This window comes from Varanus komodoensis, unplaced genomic scaffold, assembly GCF_004798865.1.
Source record: "Varanus komodoensis strain SLA01 unplaced genomic scaffold, ASM479886v1 scaffold19, whole genome shotgun sequence".
Classification (NCBI taxonomy): domain Eukaryota; kingdom Metazoa; phylum Chordata; class Lepidosauria; order Squamata; family Varanidae; genus Varanus; species Varanus komodoensis.
Window position 1 is genome coordinate 517,368 of NW_025335550.1, and position 19,019 is coordinate 536,386.

Genomic DNA, 19,019 nt, shown 5'->3' on the forward strand with positions numbered 1-19,019 from the left:
CCAGAATTGTAGCTCATGTGCTTATTGGCCTTTCAGCTTTTTGCACACTTTAAAGATAGCATCTTAACAAGTTTATTTTAAATGAGTTGATTAGCACAGAGCTTGAGAAGCGATGCTACTTTAAGAAGTTTGACATCCATATTAATTGTGAGATGCATTGCTGGAGATACACAAGGTCCCATCTTCCCCAGTTCTCTGCGGCTGTCAGGTGTCTCCAGGGAACCTGTGAACAGTGGTGGAACATGTGTTTTGCACACACTGAGCAGGGCCGGAATCCTGGCTTGGTACAGTTGGGCATGTGCTGACGGACCGCAGCTTTTCAGGGGCCCGCGTACATGGGAGTCCTGGAGTTCCTCGTCTTCACCATTGCTATCTGTTTCTTGCTCTGGCCCAGACAGCGGTGGTGGTGAGAAGGAGCAGTAGATGCCAAGACCTTCTTGCTCACTGGGCCTCTGCCAGGTAGGAAACATGGCAGTGGCATGAAAGTGGGAGAGGGGAACTGCAGTCGGTGGCCATGGAGGCAGCCTCACTGAAGAAGGGGGACATGGGCGGTGTCTTCACCAAGGCCCCCTGGAAACCTGGATCCAGGACTGGCGCCAAGTCTGCCTGCTGTTTTCTCTTTCTTTAAAACATGTTAAGACTTGCTGTCTTGCCAAAAAGGCCCCCAGACCGGCACATCTCGAAGAGATGTGACACAAAAGGGAAAGGATGAAAAAGCAAACCTAGGCACAAGAGAAAGAAAGAGCAGCAGATCATGGAGCTGGACTCAAGCACATTTTATTTATTTTCTGAAGTGATAAATTATCCCTTCGTCCAAAAGAGGATTTGGGGGCAGTTTACACAGAAATCAGACATTCACTGCAATAAATATAGCAGAAAATCCAAACAGAAAAATGAAGAGGCAGGACAACTATTTCAACCAGTTTAATTTCATTTTTTCATGTAACATTTTAAATGCCTGGGCAAATCAAAGTATCTTATTCTGGTGCCAAAAAAGAGTGCAATATCGACTCTACACATATTTCCTGTGGAAGCCAAAGGGCTCCAGCTTCTTTTCCTTTTGGCATCCTCAGAAGTGACTGGAGATTTTAGCTGGAGCTGAAACAGGCAGAGGGTAGGAGGGTCCGACATGCCCCTGGAGACCTGCCTTCTCCTCCCTGCTACCCTCCAGATGTTCTGGATTTACTTGTGTGTGTGTGGTTTTTTTTTTTTTTTTTTTACCATGTTTTAATCCTGCTTTTTGCTTGGAATAAGCTTCCACTGCAGCATAGAAAGAGTAAGACCATCCCTGTCCTCAGCCTTAAAACAGACACAACATAAAAGGAAAGGGGACTGGGAGGGAGGAGGGGAAAATAAGTGGAACCCAGTTGCTGGGTCTTACTTTCCACGTTGTTGGAGAAGTTCCTCCTGGCAGCAAAGGATGAAGCTCACTCCCTGCAGCTGTTCCTTCTCCGGCTGAGGTGTGGGGCCAGGCTCATCTCTCCCTTGCTGTGATGTTCCTCTCGGGAGGCAGCTGGTGAGTCCGTGAAGGCCACTTCTGTAGAAATTCCCATCCCATCAGGTGTCATGGCAAGCAGCCATTCCAGAAGTTGAGGGAGATGAGAAGCAAAGCAGCCCTGCTGAAAGACTAATTTTCTACCCTCCCCTTCCCTCCCCTGTCCTTTTCTTTTTCCTTATTGGTTATGCCTTTTCAACTGAAGCCTGTAGGCAGAGACGGTCTTCTTTTATTGCTTATTTGTAAAGTATTTTGGGAGTCTTGCCTGAAGAGTGGGTTAAAACTATGCGAAATGAAATCGCCCGTCAGCCCCAGTATGCCCAACAATCAGCGATGCTGGAAGTCCTGGTCTGAACAAACCCTGCAGTTCCCAGCATTCCCCACCTGGTATGGCTGGCTAGGGAATGCTGGGAGTGGGGAGCCTTCTGCCCAGGCACGTGTGGATCACATCTGTGTTTGGAGGCCAGGGGTCACTCCGTGGACAGGCCGCCACAGGCACCCTTGCGGAGCCTTTTTAAGGCAACTCTTGCATTTCCTCCAAATCAGCCAAAGCACCCCCAAAGTCGGGATACAGAAGAGCGCAGGGTGGTGGAGATGCAGCCTTCAGACAAAGAGGCACGCCGCTTTCTGCAGGCCTGTGGATAAAATGTGTGCTGTGGTATCACTTTGGCTGGTAAACAGCCAGCCGGAATTGCAGATTGAGAGCAGCCGCTCGCTCGCTCGCTCGTCTTTGAATTAAAGCCAAGCTGCTTCATCCTATAGTTCAGCTCCTTCTTTATCACTCCGGGAATGTTCAGCATGAGCAGCTTGTGTTTAATATCTTGGAAACACATGTGGGTCAGCAGGACATGGTCTGGCCACCGTTAGCACATGTATCGAAGCAGCTGACCAAGGAGGCGGCTGAATCATCGTTACACTTTGCCCTTGTGTAGTGTTCGTTTATACTGATATTGTTATTGTTCAAAGAGCTGCTTGTCAGTTTTCTGACACATACTTACAACAATCCTGTAAGGTGGCCTTCAACTCACCGAGGGCCCCCCAGAATAGTTGGATTACAACCTCCACCATCCCCAGCCAGCTATGTAGGGGATGATGGGAGTTGTAGTACACTACCTCTGGGGTTAGTAGGTTGAAGAAGTTTGCTGAGTAATGTCGGTATTATTATGCCCATATTATAGACATGGAGACTGAAGTTGAGAGAGAACGGCTTGCCTAAAGCTATTTCTGTAGTGAAAAGGTAAAGTGCAAGCCTGAGAGTTATGGAATTGCAGCTCAGTCTCTCAGGCTGTGGAAGACAACATCTGGCCCATGGGCAACCTGGGCCCCCCACAGCTGTACCAGGACAAATTAGACAGGCACCCAGCCTTCCAAACCTTTGCCAAAGCATTCCCAAAAATGTAATCTTGTCTTCCGTAAACAATAATAATACATCACAGTATGATCTTATAGTACAACTTTCTTCAGCCTGCTTCTCTCTAGATATTTTGCACTACAACTCCTAGCATTCTGAGCCAGGCCAAGATGGAGGAGGGTGTCTGGAGGGTGGGCAGTGCCGTCAAGCCTGCTGGAGGATGGTTTAGCTCTGCCATATTGAGCCCAGGTTATCTGTAAAGAGAAAGCATTTTTGTTATGGAAGTTCAAAAGGCAGAAGGATCCTGGAATGAATAAGTTCCTCCTGATGTTTTGATCTTCTCTGCTGATTGGTGGACCCCAGTTCTACCTGCCTTGTTCACGCTTATCAATAAAACAGGAACTCTTCCCACTGTCTGGTTGATAGCAATTTCAGTGTGCCAATTTATGAGAAAGATCAAAGATCTAACCCCAAGAACTATTGTCTTGCTTGTGTCCTGGATGAGGGCAGGAAACTTTATATGAGACATCTCTGGATAAGTTAGAAAGGCCAGTGAGCTTAGAAAATTTCCTGCCAGTGGAACAAACAGGCTTCCATCTCCGTAGTGCCATCAATTGACCGTCGCTTCTTTCTGAACCATTTAGTGAAGAAATACACTCTCACTGTCTCTGTGCCACCTTTGTAAGTTTGGGGGCCTCTTTGGACTTCATTTTTCAGCCCCAGCTTTGTCACAGCTTTGCTGGCTTTTCTGAGCACATGTTCAGGCAACAAGTCCCAACTTCAAATATAAGCTGATGGGATCTAAGCTAGTGGCGATTGATCGAGAAAGGGAACTTGAGGCTTTGGCTGACAGCTTGATGAAAATTCATTGTGGCTTCTATGGAAAAAGCAGACTCCATCTTCAGCAGAATTAGGAAAGAAATGAAAATAAAACTCCCAATATCTCTCTGCCCTCATACAAATCTATGGTATGACTGCATTTACAATATTGTGTACAGTTTTGATTGTCGCACCTAAAAATAAAAATACTATTGTAAAGCTGGAAAAAGTACAGAAAACAGCAAATAAAAGGATGAAGAGGTTGGAGTAGTTTCCTCATGATGAAAAGTTATTGCTGCTGAGAATGTTTAGCTCAGAAAAGAGGAGAATATGGGGGGGACATGACAGAATTATGCATGGTGCAGAGAGGGTGCAGAGAGAGACCTTTCCCCTCTTCCATACAGTTCTAAGACCCTTTGGGGTCATCCCATTAAGCCGATTGGTGGGAGATTCAGGACAGTTAAAAAGAAGGCCTTCATCATACAGCTCATGGTAAAACCGTGGATTGCACTATCACAAATTATGGGATGGCCACCAGTTTGAGTGATTTCAGATGCGTGGAGGATAAGGCCATCCGTGGTTACTAGCTCCGGTGCTTATAAGCCACAACAAGTATGTGTATATGAAAAGGGCCTTTTTGGGAGTGGCACCTTGACTTTGGAATGAGCTCCCCAGAGAGGTTCACCTGGTGCCCTCTTTATGTTCTTTTCAGTGCCAGGCAAAGACCTTTGTATTACAGCAGTAGTTTAATTAGTTTGGTTTTAATGGGGATATTTTTAATATAGAGTGCGGTTATGCCTTTTATGTAAACATAGGTTCTGCTAAGTTAAGAAGATGCAACATGGATGCACTTTTGCTGTTCATTGATTAAGTGTTTCATATTGTGCTATTAATGCTCTCCATAGTTTTTGATATGGCTTTATTGCTTGTGGCCCAGCCAGGATGCTGTGTGGATAATGGGGTGGGCTAAAAATCTAATAAGTAAATAAGTACCAGTTGCTGGGGAACATGGGCAGGAGGGCCCTGCTTGTGGGATCCTGGAAGCGGCTGGTTGGCCTGGATGGACCTTTGGCCTGGCCCAGCAGGACTCTCCTGATGCTATGATGAAAAGGCAGACAATTTTTATTTATTTATTTATTTTTCGATTCATATCCTGCCTTTTCCCTACAAAGGGCTCAAGGCAGCTTACATCATTCTCCTCCTCGCTCTTATCCCCACAACAACAACCCTGTGAGGTAGGCTGGGCTGAGAGTCTGTGACTGGCCCAAAGTCACCCAGTTGGCTCCATGGCTGAGCGGGAACTTGAACCCAGATCGTCTGAGTCCCAGTCCCACGCTCTTAACCACTACGCCACACAACATCAGCTGCAGGGGACAGTTAGTGAAAGATCTTGCACTGAAAAAAGGAGCATGACAAGCTGACCCATCACCTCAGTTTTGATTGAATCTGAAACCAGTTTCTTCTCATTCTAATACGAAGTTTTCTCCTCCCCATTCAAGAGAGCCAGGCACCTCTCTTCTCCGTGTTGATGGGGCTGTTCTTCTGTCACATAGCCCGTCGGGAGTGCACAGATTTCCGACTGCCCAGCTGCTCCTCTGCTCCTGAAACGCTGCGCTTGGCAGATCTGCACAGAAATGTCTGCAGCCAGATGTTAAACCCTCCCAAGGCAGCAGTTGGTCACCCGGGCAGCTCCTGCCATTTCTCCCAAGTGTGACTTCTCGTGTCAGACTGGCTGGGACGGCAAAGGTGTTGACTGGTTCTCAGACACGTCCTGGCTGATCTGCTTCTGAATCTTTGGGCTGCAGCAGGTCTTGGCAGAGAATGACCCCAGCCTGGAGTGTTAGCCTGTCACAGGGCTTTCTGCACCCAGCCGTGAGTGGAGTGGGAGGCAGAACTACTGCTACCTTCTCCTGCTCTTCTCTTTCTGAAAGCGCAGCTGCAAAAGTCCTAGATCCAGGGCTAATTAAGGTATAATCCTAAGCAAATTTAGATAGGAGAAAAGACCTGCATTTTCCAGCTCCATGATTCTTGGACTGACGCAAACTGCTGAAGGTCACAGACTACCTGCTTTGCTGGTTTACTCTGCAACAACAATCTGTCTCGCAGCAATTTAAAATCCAAGGCTGCTCCTTTGGCAAAAGAAAAAGAAAGCAGTCCAAAATCAGCCTCCCCAGCATGGGAGGCAGCAGTCTGTGTCTTGGTGGTCCTTCATGTTTTCTTTTTACCTGCATGCACATACCACACCTGTTGGAGATGCAGCTCACCTGGAGACCCTGGACAAGAAGCTAAATCCCGAAGACTAACAACACTGAGCCTAACAATTTGTGCCTTCACAAGGTTCCACAAAGGCATCCCCAAACCCTCTGCCCCCAAGAAGGACAGGCGACTGTTGCTGGGAAAAAGGCCAGGGAATGTGGAGCATCTGCTGAACAAGTAGCACTCGTAGGAAGTGATGGCAGTTGCATTCCGGAGAGCTCCCACCTCTTGCAAGCAACCCAGGATTGTTTGCAAAGCTTTCCTCCCCTCCATTTTATCTGTACAACAACAAGCCTGTGAGGCTGAGCTTGGGTTTAGGATCTGCTCTCTCTCAGGCTTATGTTTTGGCGGGGAGCTGTGATCCTTCCCTGGAAGGTGGTTTTAGTTCCACTGTATGTAGCAGTCCTTCCGCAGAACAGAGGGGTACAACATCATGCGCGATGCGGAGAAGGCGAGCAGGGAGACTTTTTCTCTTCCTCTCTTATAATACTAGAACTCAGGTCGGTCATTGCATGAGGCTGATCGGTGGGAGATCCAGGACAGAGAAAAGGAAGGACTTCTTCAGCATGTTCATGGGCTACAGAACTACAGGACAGGATGCATTTGAATGGAGCAAAGCTCAGGGAACCAGGATTCAAGGTGAACCAAGATTCACGGTAGGCATGTCATGAGCCGAGCTGGCTGGAGCCAGGGGTCAGACTAGATGGCCCAGGAGTCCCCTTCTGACTCACTCTGTTTCTAGGTCAAATGTGTGAAAATGTTGAAGTCAAATGGTAATCCTGGCTGCATTTTTAAGGAAGCGCTTGTGCAGCCTTCTCCAATCTGTGTCCTACAGATCTTTTGGACTGCTAGTCGCATCAAGCCAAGCCAGCCTGTCTGTTGTCAGGGATGATGGGGATTGTAGCCTGAAACATCTGGAGGGCAACGGATTGGGGAAGACTGAATGAGCATCTTCTTAGAAATACATTCAAGACCAGCCATTTGACTCAAACAAATGACGCACTTTTGGGAATGCTGCAATTCTTGACCTACCAGGATATTAAATAAGGGAAGTTTAGCTCCACCAGAAAATATCAGCTGCTGCTTCTGCTATTTCTCCATCACTGCTTGGATTTCAGACTTGAAACACAGGCTAATTACTGCTGCATCAATATTTCTGCTTGTGTGCGGGCTTCTTTTATTCAGCAAACATAGATCTCTGCAATAATCATCACTGTGTCATCCAGGGTGACAAAACATTAATTCAAATCCAAAATCTAAAAGTACCTTCTCAGATCAGCACATGTGCCAGTATCTGGGTCTGCCACCAATCTGATAGGCACTTAACCAGCATCAGCTTCAAGGGAGAGATGACACGTATCTGGATCCAATTACGTTGGCTCTGGGAACCCGGCAGCATGGCAGTCTGACATTAAAGACATTTGTCGCTTATGTAGATAATAATGAAACATTTAAATAATACTGCACAAGCCAGATACTGTTGTGCATATTTAAGTCTCCTAGAAGTCAATTGGCCTTTTAAAGCCCTTCATAGGTTCCTTATTTTTAAACCAGACCTCAGATGGAGGACTGTCCTTTGCAAGGCAGAACCCATGGCCATCTTGCTCCAGGGAATCTGCACCATTCCCAGTCTTGCTGTCAGTGTTTTGCCATCAGCCCTTGGTGCAAATGTCACAGCGTAAGCCTGATGCATCAGTTTGCTAAGGCAGAAATGCTCTTGACTTCAGGGGGGAAAAGTAAAGCAAAGCAGGACGAGATTCTAATGGACTTCTCTTGTTGTGTCTTTGAGAGCAGCTCTTTTGATGGAACAGAAGCACTGAAATTAAAGCTGGAAGAGTCACTGCACACTGAAGTAGAAATATTTAGCGTTTTCCCTTCCCTGGTCCCTCCTAACCCAGTTTCCAGTCATTTGATCATTTCCCCATCTTTCCCAAAACAATTTTAATGGCTGCAGAAATAGCTTAGTGAGCTCTTATAATGAGAATTAGCCGAAGCCCATGAAATCTGGGAGTTTTTCCCCCCACCCTGGATAATTAATTGTAAAGGTGAGCTAGCATTAATGGCAAAATCCTTCCCGGCCAGGTTAATCATGGGGGGAGCAGCACATGCTTGTAATAAAGGCTCAAGCGGCTCAGCCCCAGCTCTTCTCACTGCGGCCTCTCCAATCTGATGTGCAGCTAGGATGAATTTCCCACAATGCTCCTGACATCCTTATCTGAGTTTTCCCAACACTTGCGACTGCAGAAGGAGCTCTGCAGAAGGAGTTGCTGCTCTTCTGAAGGTAACACTGAACCGCAGCAGGCTGGACTGATAAGAGTGTTGGAAAACCTGCACTGCGCTCTCTGCTCAGCCGCAGAGCTCAGCCAGGTGACCTGCGGGGGCCGTTCCCCAGGCCTCAGGCCACCCTGGCGAAGCACAAGCTGAACGCTGCCCTTTCATGTCTGCAGCCCAAAGGCGCACACGGTCTCCTGATGGCTGTGAGCACAAAGCCTGGACTGGCCCATGTGGCCCTGACTGACCGCCACCTTGGGCTGTAAGAAAATGTGACAGAACTTAGGGCCAAACTTCATGGGGATTCCATGTCAGAACACAGTCATATTCCCACTGACTTCCCCAGATAAAGCTGGAGAATTGAAGCTTCTCTTTAAAGCAGCAGCGGTGGCAGGAGCAGACCGGTTGTCCTTTGCTGTAACTGGAGCACCAAAAGCGCTTGCAATTTGGAAAGAAACAGGGATGAAAGGCTGATGCAGCCAGCGCCAGCCTGCGGGGCATCACTGCTCAGGGGCTTGGTGCTGTGCATCTCAGACTTCGCCCGAACACAGTTCAGAACTTTTCTTTTGCTCATCCTTGTTGCTGAACCGAAACAACGTGGAGATGCCCCGCGCATCCCAGTTTCAGGCAAATGTTGCTCTTGATCAAGGCAGAAGCAAATAATGTTGGGTAACCTCCTGCCATCTTGCCGGGAGCCATCGGACACAGCGGCTGGGTGCGCGATCCGGCCAGGACAGGTGAGGGGCACCGTCTCCTTCCCCCGGACATGCCAGCCCGATTGTACATCTGTCATTCTTAGGTGCTTGTAGAAATGAACCCTTTTGTGTCCCATGCTAATTATATAAGCAAAAATTAATGTGATTAAAAAGAGAGCACGGGAGAAGCACAAATGCTGTGTCAGGGAAAGAGTTTGATTAATGGTTAATTAACAGCTGTCTTAATATTATCAATTGCTAAGTCACTCATGAAGAACGAAGATTCAATGATTTGGGGGACCTCAATTAATCTTTCATGACAGGGCCTTGCGGGTTTGTCGTAGCGAGCATCTGGCAATCTCAGCGGGAGGGAGAAGGAAGAGCGAAAAGGGGCTGGAATGGTTTCGGGCTGGAGCAATGCAGTCCGATCCATGACACAGCTGCACCAGTGCCTTCGCACTACTGGCAGTTTAGGGCAAATGCAAATGTAACTTTGCAAACGTAGCAGAGGAGCATACCTTCGCTGCAGTGAAAATACACATACTGCATTCAGGGTGGGGAGGAGAAGCAGCTTTTGCAGTGAATTGAGGAAAAGCAGGGTGCCGTGAGCACCTATAAATTAATTCCCTTGATTTCACCAACATCCTGGAGAAGTTTTGCAACTGTTTTAAAAATGTTGCAAGCAATACATTTTTAGTTTATTAAGACATAAATAAGAAACAATGTACTGCTAAGAATTTGTTATCTTTACAAAGGAGACAGGAGTGGACCCCTCTAAGTTTTCAGCACTTACCAAAAACAAACCTCTCCTAACAGGCACTTTCTATAAGTTAATCTTGCCCTTCATAGGAAGACTTATTTTCATGCATTGCTCAAAAATGTCTAATATAAGTGATGCATGCATATCCTTAAATATCAATATGTTGCAGATCCAGATTTACAGTAGCTGAAGAACTTACAGTGCCGGAAGCGGAAAGGGTGGCTTCTTGGGCCGTCGTTTGCACAGACTGCTGGTTCCAGTTCAGAAGATTCAGAATCAGAATGCGAAGCAGATCAAAGGGGAACCGGAGAGGATGGGACCTGCCAAGGCACTGAAATGAGGGAAGCTTCTTTCAAGGCCAGGCAGGGCTGTTCCTGGGAATAATCAAGATGTGCAGCAGATGGAGGGACTCTTGGAGTGGGAGGTTCTCTGGCAGAGACCACCTCTTGACCCATGACGAGGTGTCAGGAGAGGCAGGTGGCCCGACTGAAGGATCAGTGTGTGCAGGGGAGGTGTGTTCACTTTCAGAAAGCCCCTCCCAAAGGGGTGAGCCCCAGGCATGTTCATAAGGAGAGTTCCTGAAGGTAAGCACTAGACTGGATTCAACAAACTTCTCTGTGCATGCTCAGAGATTCGTTCTGGGTGATTTGCACTTGGAAGCAATAAAGAGTACTTTGCAAGGAAAATTGTCCAGGACTTGTTATTGATTGAAGGAGGATCCTCAGCTCTTCAACGTACAGTGAGAAAGTTCCGTACTTGGTTTCCATTCGTATTTTTTTACATCAACCAAATACAGCCCCCTGTCTGGCGCTCTTCTTATATAGTTTGGTTGGTTAATTTTCTGTTCAGTGCCAGTTGTGTGCAACACGACAGCAGAGGCCAGCAAGCCTGGGCACATAACACTGTCACTTGCATTAGCTGTCTGTGTGTTTCTGAACCCATCTAAAATGCTGGTTTTGACATATGAAATCACAAAGGCTTTGGGAATGCAGCATCTGAGGATGTTTCTCTCTCACTGAGCACTTTCCTGTGCATGGGAATCTTCATCTGAAGCCCTCCGCTAGAGACCTCCTTGGACAGAGGTCCCTCTCTCCAATTATGCAATGACCTTTTTTTGGTAAGGTCCACCTGGCACTAACATTTTTCCGGTACCAGGTTAAGCTTTTCCTCTATTCCCAGGCATTGGGTAGCATCTGGTAAGGTTTTTAATGGGTGCCGGGGTTTTTATTGTTCAGCGTGCAACAATGCTTCATATTTTTGTATGTAAATTGTTTTATATTGCATTTTTTAGGATTTAAATCTTTGAAAACCACCCAGAGAGCTCTGGTTACTTAGCAGCATAGAAGTATAATAAATGAAATGGAAATGAGATGGAATGGAATGCCTACAGATCATTAATATTTGTTCCATTGCATATCCTGCCTTTCTTCCTCTTGCAAGGAATCCAGAGGAGCCCACAAGCTTACCCTCCTCTCCGTTTATCCTCACAACAACCCTGTGAGGCTCAGAGTCCACGACTGGCCCAAAGCCGCCCAGTGAGCTTCATGGTTGAGTGGGGACTAGAACCCGGGCCTCCTGAGTCCTAATCAAACACTCTGGCCACTACACCATGCCTGTGTCTGCTTAGCTCATGCTGGCTTCTTGGAATCTTACAGTAGGGCATGTGCGAAGATCCCAGGTTCAGCCCAGGGCACCCAGATAAATAGATCGGGGGGCAGCTGATGGGACGGTCCGGTCTAAGGGAGGTCAGACTAGATGACCAGGGAGGCCCCTTCTGACTCGCTCTGTTTCTATGTTTCACCTTTGGCCACAGAGAACTGGTGTGACTCAGAGCAGACAACACAGAGAGGCCAGTAGTCTGAGCTGCTGTACAGCAGCTCCTCGTGTGACTCCATGGGGAGACGACCGTCCTTAATTTCTGGCTCTGCAGTGAGCTAAGCATTGCTATGCCATGCTTCTGAAGGGCTGGCATTGTGTGGTTAAGCTCCTGCACACCTGTGCTGGGCATGAATGGTGCCTGGCTCCCCATGTGCCTTCACATGGAAAGGGGCGGCTTGTAAGTCACACGAAGGGCTCCCTCTTCTGTTGCTTCATAAGAAGAATACAGGCAGTCCCAGGTTATGAACGAGTTCTGTTCCTGAGAAAATGGAAATTCATCTTTAAGTTGAATTTGTATGTAGGTCAGACCAGTTGGCCCTCCGCCTTCTCAGGGGTGAGGGGCAAAGCATCCCCTATCTCTCGCCCCTCCTAAACTCACCAGGGCCTCCTCTTTGCAGCAGTAAAATGCCAGACAGATTTCCCTCTCCAGAAGGGTGGGGAAGGAGGATGTTGGAGGCCTCCCTCTCTCCCCTTTCATTTCCTCTTTCTCTGTGCTGATGCTTTGGAGGCCTTCCCTCTCTCTCCTTTCACTTTCTCTCTATGGTGATGACAATTTCCCACAGTTATTTTAAAAAATAAATAGGATTTATGGCAGTTTGTTCATAAGTTTGGGTTGTTTGTAACTCAGGCGTTCATAACTTGGGGACTGCTGGTATAAGAACAACGTGGACTAGAATGCTTATTTGCGTTGTGAATGCCTCCCTCTCACATTCTCTGCTGCATTGAGGATGACATAAAGATCAGTTTAAATTGCAATAAAATCAGTTCAAATAGTAGTTGTATGCATGGGCAGCACAGGAAGATACCCAAGTATTGTCCTTGCATGCAAGAGCTATACAAATAACCTTTGGTACTAGTAGGAAAATTTGACTAGCCATGGCATGGATTCCAAGTCAAAAGTCACCAGAGCAGTGACGGCTGGCACTGTCCAGGGTCTTGAGGTTCCTCTGTCTGAGCTCTGGGGTGAGCTGACCTGCCTCAGTGGGACGAGGGAACCCCTCTTGGAGAAGGACGCTAGGAGGAGAACTGCTGGATTGGGTGTGTGCGGAAGAGGATGTATTTTCCTGCTTGTACAGAGCCCCTCTGCATCCAATCCATGATAAATAATATCACATATGCCTTTTCAAAGGCCAAAATTCCGAGGCATAAGGGAGACTCAAAAGTGGCTGAACAGGGAAATGTTCCAAGCTGATCCATTATTTTGTCGGAGACTCTCACCGTTCCATCATTTTCACGGAACGTGCAAACATACAGAACAAAACTGTAGAAAAGAATATTCGCTGCAAATGCTTCAGTGCTGCAAGCAAAAGCAAGCAAAGCTGAGCACTCACTAAAAATAACTAGCTAGCTAAAGTTCACCAACTTAACTTAAAGGTGACTTTGAGAAGAGGAAAAAAGGAGGTGGTGGAGACGGAGGGACTGAACGCCTACAGAGAATTTTTGTCTCGTGTATCCCCCTTCGAGAAGATACACTTTGATGTTATGTAACCATTTCTTTCTTCTTTGGCAGTCGGGAATCAGAGGAAGCTGCATCTATAGTGGAGGCAGAGAACAATATTAAAGGAACACTTCAGTAATATTTTATTTAAAATTCTGTTTGTGATTTATTAATAGCTATGTACTCGACAGTCATGTTTATGATTTCAACAGTGACTGAATGAGCCAGTCTTAAAATTTAAAAACAAACAGGGATTTAAATCTGAAAAAAGACAGGATTTTAATGGGTACAGGAGAAGAAACAACAAGACAATAAAGGACACAGAAACCCATTCAGAATGAGTCATCTTCAATGAAAGCAGACTGGTGAACAAACAGGTTATAAAAGCAGCTTGAAACTTCTCTGATGTCCTGAAATTAAAACAAAATAGACAAAATCACAAACCAACCCCCTGTTCTTATTTAAAAAGCACAGTTACACAGAAATAAATGAATAAGCAGTTTGGATTTCAAATGCTAGTGGCGAACTGACATGGTTGGTGTGTTTTGAAGATTTATTATCTATTAATTTGCAAGGTTTACATCCCACTCTACATCCAATATAACACCCCAGTGCCGAACAATCAAATGGGGAGAAAACATAATAATGTACAACGGTCTCTAAAGAGCCAGGGCACTTTAGTGGAGGGATCCATCCGGTGGCTTTTCTGCTTCCATGACTGAGGGCAGCGTGTTTTTCTCTCGTTTCACCTTCCAGGGAAGGGAGGCTTGGAAAACTAGGGAGCTAATATTTTGTTGTGAGCAGGAATGAACCTGTGGCCCTAAGACAGCACCCGGGGTTCTTGGGATTCCCAGATCTGAAGTCAGCTGCCCCATCCCAGCCAGCATGGAAGGGGCCCCATGACTGCTTCTGCAGAGCCAGCGGAAGAGCCAAAGGGCATTCTGGGAGCAGGGAAGGCCGGTGGGCAGGGCTGCATCCTGGCGATGTGCTGATCTTCTTCCCTCCCTGTCCAAGCCCTGCAGGAAGGCAGCCAAAATCAGTTGTCTAGTGGACCTGTAGGGCAGAAGGATCTGGAAGACTGGTTTTCTCCACCGCTTCCCCCACCATCCTCCAGGTTCAGAGGTAAATGGGTATCTCAGTGGAATAGCCCGAGACATTGTGAAGGGCAAGATACGAAAGCTTTAAATAAATGAATAAAATTGCACCCTATTGTATTTCTATTATTTGTATCCTGCCCTTCAGGATGCAATTCTTTCCAAGGTGGATTACAGACAAAACCAAAATACCGTAATAAAACCACCATTAAACCATCTGGAAATCAAAAGGTTAATCAGGATCCTTCCCACAGTGCGATGGTGTCAGTTTGCCCTGTGGGAACAGGGCTGCCATGGGCCACTCTGAGCAGGCCCCAAGGTCCTGCCTGCCTGCCTGCCTTCCTCATTCCTGCATTCTTGGCCTTTTGCCCCCTTGCAGCAATAACCAGTAAGGAGACAAAAATTATGTGGTTCTTCAAGACGTGTGCATGCTGCACAAGGCAGCCCTGGAAGAGACACCAAAGCATGGACTGATGTTGTCACAGCAAATTGCACATTTCTGCCAGGGTGTGTGCGCACACCCACACACGTGCATCACATGGGGCTGGCCCTACCACCAGCTGGATTGGGATAGCTGCCTTGGACGGCAGATGTGGGGCAGCAGGAAACTGTGGGAGGGCAGAGTGCCGTGCCCTGGGCAGGGTAACTTCCACCCTTGGGTGCAGTGTGGGAGATGAATTCCAGTGCCAGTGGTGGAACAGGGTCCAACTGCCAGCCTAGGCAGCTGCTGGTGGGCAGACTCTGCCTGAAAATCAGTGCCGAGATTCTGCAAGCAAAAGTCCTTTGAATGGGTTGTCAAAGGCAGCCATGAATTTAATTCTAAATAAAAATTCTAAATAAATAAATAAATAAAATAATTCTGGTAAGCGGGATGAAAGCCTTCCCGGTTGTTATTCAGAAATAAGGACTACAGTATTCCATAGAGCGAACTCTTAGGGACATGTGCTTAAATGCTGTTAATGCACCACTGGAAGACCATTAAAAAGTGCACCGTAGCAGTAAAGTCATGACTTGGCAAGAAGCGACGGGGTTGCTGGAAGCACACCCTGGATTTCCCTGCTCCTGTGAACCTTACCTTGCCAGGCCATGGGTGCAAGAAGGACATTCCTGCTTTGTCTCTGGAGCTGAAGCAAGAGGGTGGCTTTTGGAGGGAGAGGCCTCCTTGGGAAATTTGGGTTCGGAGCTGTAATGGCAGTGGTAGCCTCCAGGTGGCAGTGTGAGGGGGAAACGTGGCTTGAGAGTTGCTGTGCCAGATTGGGTCTGGCAGAATACATTTATTATTTTTATTAATTTTATTTCTATATCGTCCAACAGCCAAAGCTCTCTGGGTGGTCTATATTTTTATGATGATTCTTCCTATTCAACCTTAGGAATGTGATTTGCTTGCATTGTTATTTAAGGTAAAAAGGAGTAGGATGTGAAAAGTGAATTCAAAAGAAAGAAGAAAACACCACTTTTCCAGGTCAATAGATTAATAATCAAATTAAATTTTATTTTCCTTTTGATATGCACCAGCCACCTGCAATCAATGTAGAGAACGATGTCCTCAGGGGTTCTGTTTTCACACTCAACCCTCCCTCTTAGAAGGAGAGGTTTTAACCTGCTGCCTCTTGGTCACCCGGAAGGAGTGGTCTCTACATTCACTTTATTTATTATATTTGTATCCCACCTTTTCCCTGCAAGGAATCCAGAGCAACATACATAATCCACCTCCTATCCATTCTATCCCCACAACAACAGCCCTGTGAGGTAGGCTAGGCGGAGAGTCAGTGAGCAGCCCAAAGTCACCCAGTGAGCTCCATGGCTGAGCAGGGACTAGAACCCGTCTCTCCCAAGCGCCTACCGCTTGGTCCTAGGCGTTCCCCTAAACACTGTAGCCACTCATTGCGTGTGGGCAACAGCAGTTTCGTATAAGTTCAGGGGCCTGGTTGTTTTGCTACCTGCATGTGTCACAGCCCCTCAGAACTGCCTGCGGGCTTGCTTGGACACATGCCGAGGCAACAGCCTATATGTACAGAGCAGGGAATATCACTGTGTGCCTGACTTACTCAAAATGGATATTTCAATGAAATATTCAGCAGACTTTTCTACCACCACTGCAGTTCACTGATTATCAAACTGTTTGGCTGGCTAAGATGAAGCGTAAGATCCCCTCACCATCAGGCCATGCACGGGCCTGGCAGGACCGGTCACAGGGTTTCGCTTCAGCCGCATCCTCCACTTGCCTAAGGACAGCAGGATGGATTACAGGGTGCAGGGCAGGCTATTTGGCACATTCAGCCCTTCCTCCAACACTCCAGCGTTGCCTTGAGCTAGGGGTTCCCTCCCCAGCAAGACAGACTCTCCAGCACCTCTTGTAAGCGTCTTTAGAAGTCTTTGAGCACACATGAAGTTGAGCCTTCTTTGCCCAAAGCCTTGCTTATGTAACTTCAGGGCCTGTCTCTGGAAGACGAGGTGCTGTGGAATTGGGTTCTGCACTCTGAGCCCCTAATTGGGCCAGCCGGTCGCTGTGATGATAGGCGCTCGGGTCCACTTCCTCCGGAGGCTGGAGTTTTCCACCCAAGAGACTTTCCATCTCCAAATCCCCTCCCTCAGGATGTTATTCTTTTTCTTCATTCCCAGGGACTGGTGGATTGGGCCCCCTGGCTGGCCTTGAAGTAATCTCTTCAGCAGGTGGAGGCCTGCATGTTAGGACTACAATTCCTTTATCAGAGTTTGAGCTCTTAGCCCTGCCTAGGTCAGCCAACTCTCCTCATCCTCATCCTCAGACCTGCCAGTCTCGGCAAAGCAGCTTCTTGTACACACCTGGGAATCTTGCCAGAGTACTTACGCACTCGACGATCGTTGCCTGACCTCCCCTGGGGGGTGGTGGGGGGTGCTGCCACTGCTCTTCTCCTAGCAAGCACAACTGCCACAGGGTTCCCAGGTTGGGGCGATGAGTGTTAGGTCCAAGGAGCTCAGAAGAAAATGCCAGCTCGGTGCTTCCCACCTGGCCTGGCCCAAGTCACTTGGTTCCAGAGGGGGCAGGCATGAACACACAAGCCCTGTTCTTGGGCATCAGCACTGGCTGAAAGTCTCAGCCCACTTTAAGGTGCTTGCACTAAACGGTTTGGGACCTGGATATCTAAATGCACGTGTTCCCCATATACCTAGCAGATTGGGGAATGCAAGGAGATGTGGGGCACTTTTCAGTCTAAGTATGCAGAGGATTAATCACGAACGCTTAGCTGCTGCTGCTTTGACTGGCAGGGATATAAGATCTCTGTCCACAAACACCCAATATGCTAACGGATATTCCTAAGGAGCAAAATTACAGTGATCTACCTGGGTTTGATACACAACAAAATAAAGTATTGGGGCAAATAGCTGCCACGTTTTGTTGTGGTTATGTGCTGTCAAGTCATCACCCAACTTAGGGAGACAAGGAGCAACTTACGGAGATGGGAAGCTCTCCAAAATGTCCCATCCGTGACAGCCCTGTACAGCGACATTTTATACAGAGAGACACAGAGAGCAACGTGGATTGAAGAAGTGGGGAAGACGGGAGCTCTGCCTCTCATCAAATTCCTGAAAAAGAAATCCCACACACGCTTCTTTCCGAAGCAGGCAAGGAGGGCGAGCCCTGTGTCAGCGGGAGCGCCCCCTTGCCCCGCGCTTGGTGGGAGCTATCCACGGTCCTGAAACCATTTGGTGCCTGGAGCGCTCCTAGGACTCTCGGGACGAAAACGGGGGGGGGGGGGGGGGGGGGGGATCCCCGCGGCCCGGGGGCCATCGCCTCCCCTCCCGTACAAGAAGCCCGCTTGCTTTCGGTGGAGCGATCCCTCCGGTTCAGCGCCCACTTGGGGGCTCGGCTCCCCTGGGCTTTTCCTGCAGGCGAAAGCGTCTTTCCTCCCGGGGGCGGCGCGGGTGCCGCCGCTGCCTGCGCCTGAGCCGCGGCCGTCTGCGCGGCGAGCGGGGCGCCAGGTGCCGGCGAGAGCCGCCCGCGAGCCCGCCCGAAAGCTGGCGGGAAGCCGGCGGGGCGCCGGCCGCGAGGCGGGGATTGGCTCGCCCAGTCCCCGGCCGCGAGGCGCCGCCGCCGCGCCGTCCAACCGCGTCCCCATCCGCGCGTCGCGGCTCCGCCTCCGCGCCGCCAAGGAGCATGCGGCGGCGGCGGCGCCAGTGGCAGGAGCGGCGCGCGTCGGGGCGGCCGTCGGAGCTCGGTCGCGCCATGGCCGCGCCGCTGCTGCACCTGTGGCTGCTGCTGGGCTGCGCCGCGGCGGGCCGCCCGGGCGCCCCGCGGCGCCGGCCGGCCTTCCAGGGCCACGTGCCCGAGAACTGGCCGGCGGGCACTCGCGTGAGCGGCCTGACCATCCCGCTGACGCGGCTGGGGCCCGAGCCGTGGTGCGCCAAGGTGCAGGGGCGGCGCTGGCACCTGCAGCTGCTGGGCGACGGGCACGCGCACTTCCAGGCGGCGCTGCACGCGCGCTCCGGGCAGGTGTGGCTGCGCACCACGCGGGCGCTGGACCGCGAGGCGCGCGCGCGCTACGCCCTGCGCCTGGCGCTGTGCTGCAAGCGCTGCTCGCCGTCCCCCCGCGCGCGCGGCCGCAGCGCCCCGTCGGAGCTGGCCACGGTCGCCATCGCCGTGCTGGACGCCAACGACAACGCGCCGCGCTTCCTGGCCCGCGCCGGCCCGGCCGCGACGCGCCTCCGCGTGGCGGAGACGCTGGCGCTGCGGGCGCAGGTGTGGCAGGCGCGGGCGCACGACTCGGACGACGGCGCCAACGCCGAGCTGCGCTACTTCGCGCGCCCGGGCAGCGCCCACTTCTTCGTGGTGCCGCGCACGGGGCGCGTGGTGCTGGTGCGCTCGCTGCTCAACGTGCGCGCGCCGCTCCCGCTGCGCCTCTTCGCCCGCGACCGCGGCCAGCCGCCGCTGCTCAGCGCCCCGCTCGACCTCGAGGTGCTCCCGCAGCCCGTCGAGCTGCC

At 49.6% G+C, this 19,019-nt stretch overlaps 1 protein-coding gene across 1 annotated transcript in view; it reads left to right on the plus strand.

The window, feature by feature from the left end:
- Window positions 1-18,264: 18,264 nt before the first annotated feature.
- LOC123022365 (neural-cadherin-like) overlaps window positions 18,265-19,019 on the plus strand; it is a 91,845-nt gene continuing 91,090 nt past the window's right edge. Inside the window, exon 1 of the mRNA XM_044428058.1 lies at window positions 18,265-18,993. Within this exon, the coding sequence (XP_044283993.1) occupies window positions 18,265-18,993 (729 nt within the window). The remainder of the gene's footprint in view (window positions 18,994-19,019) is intronic.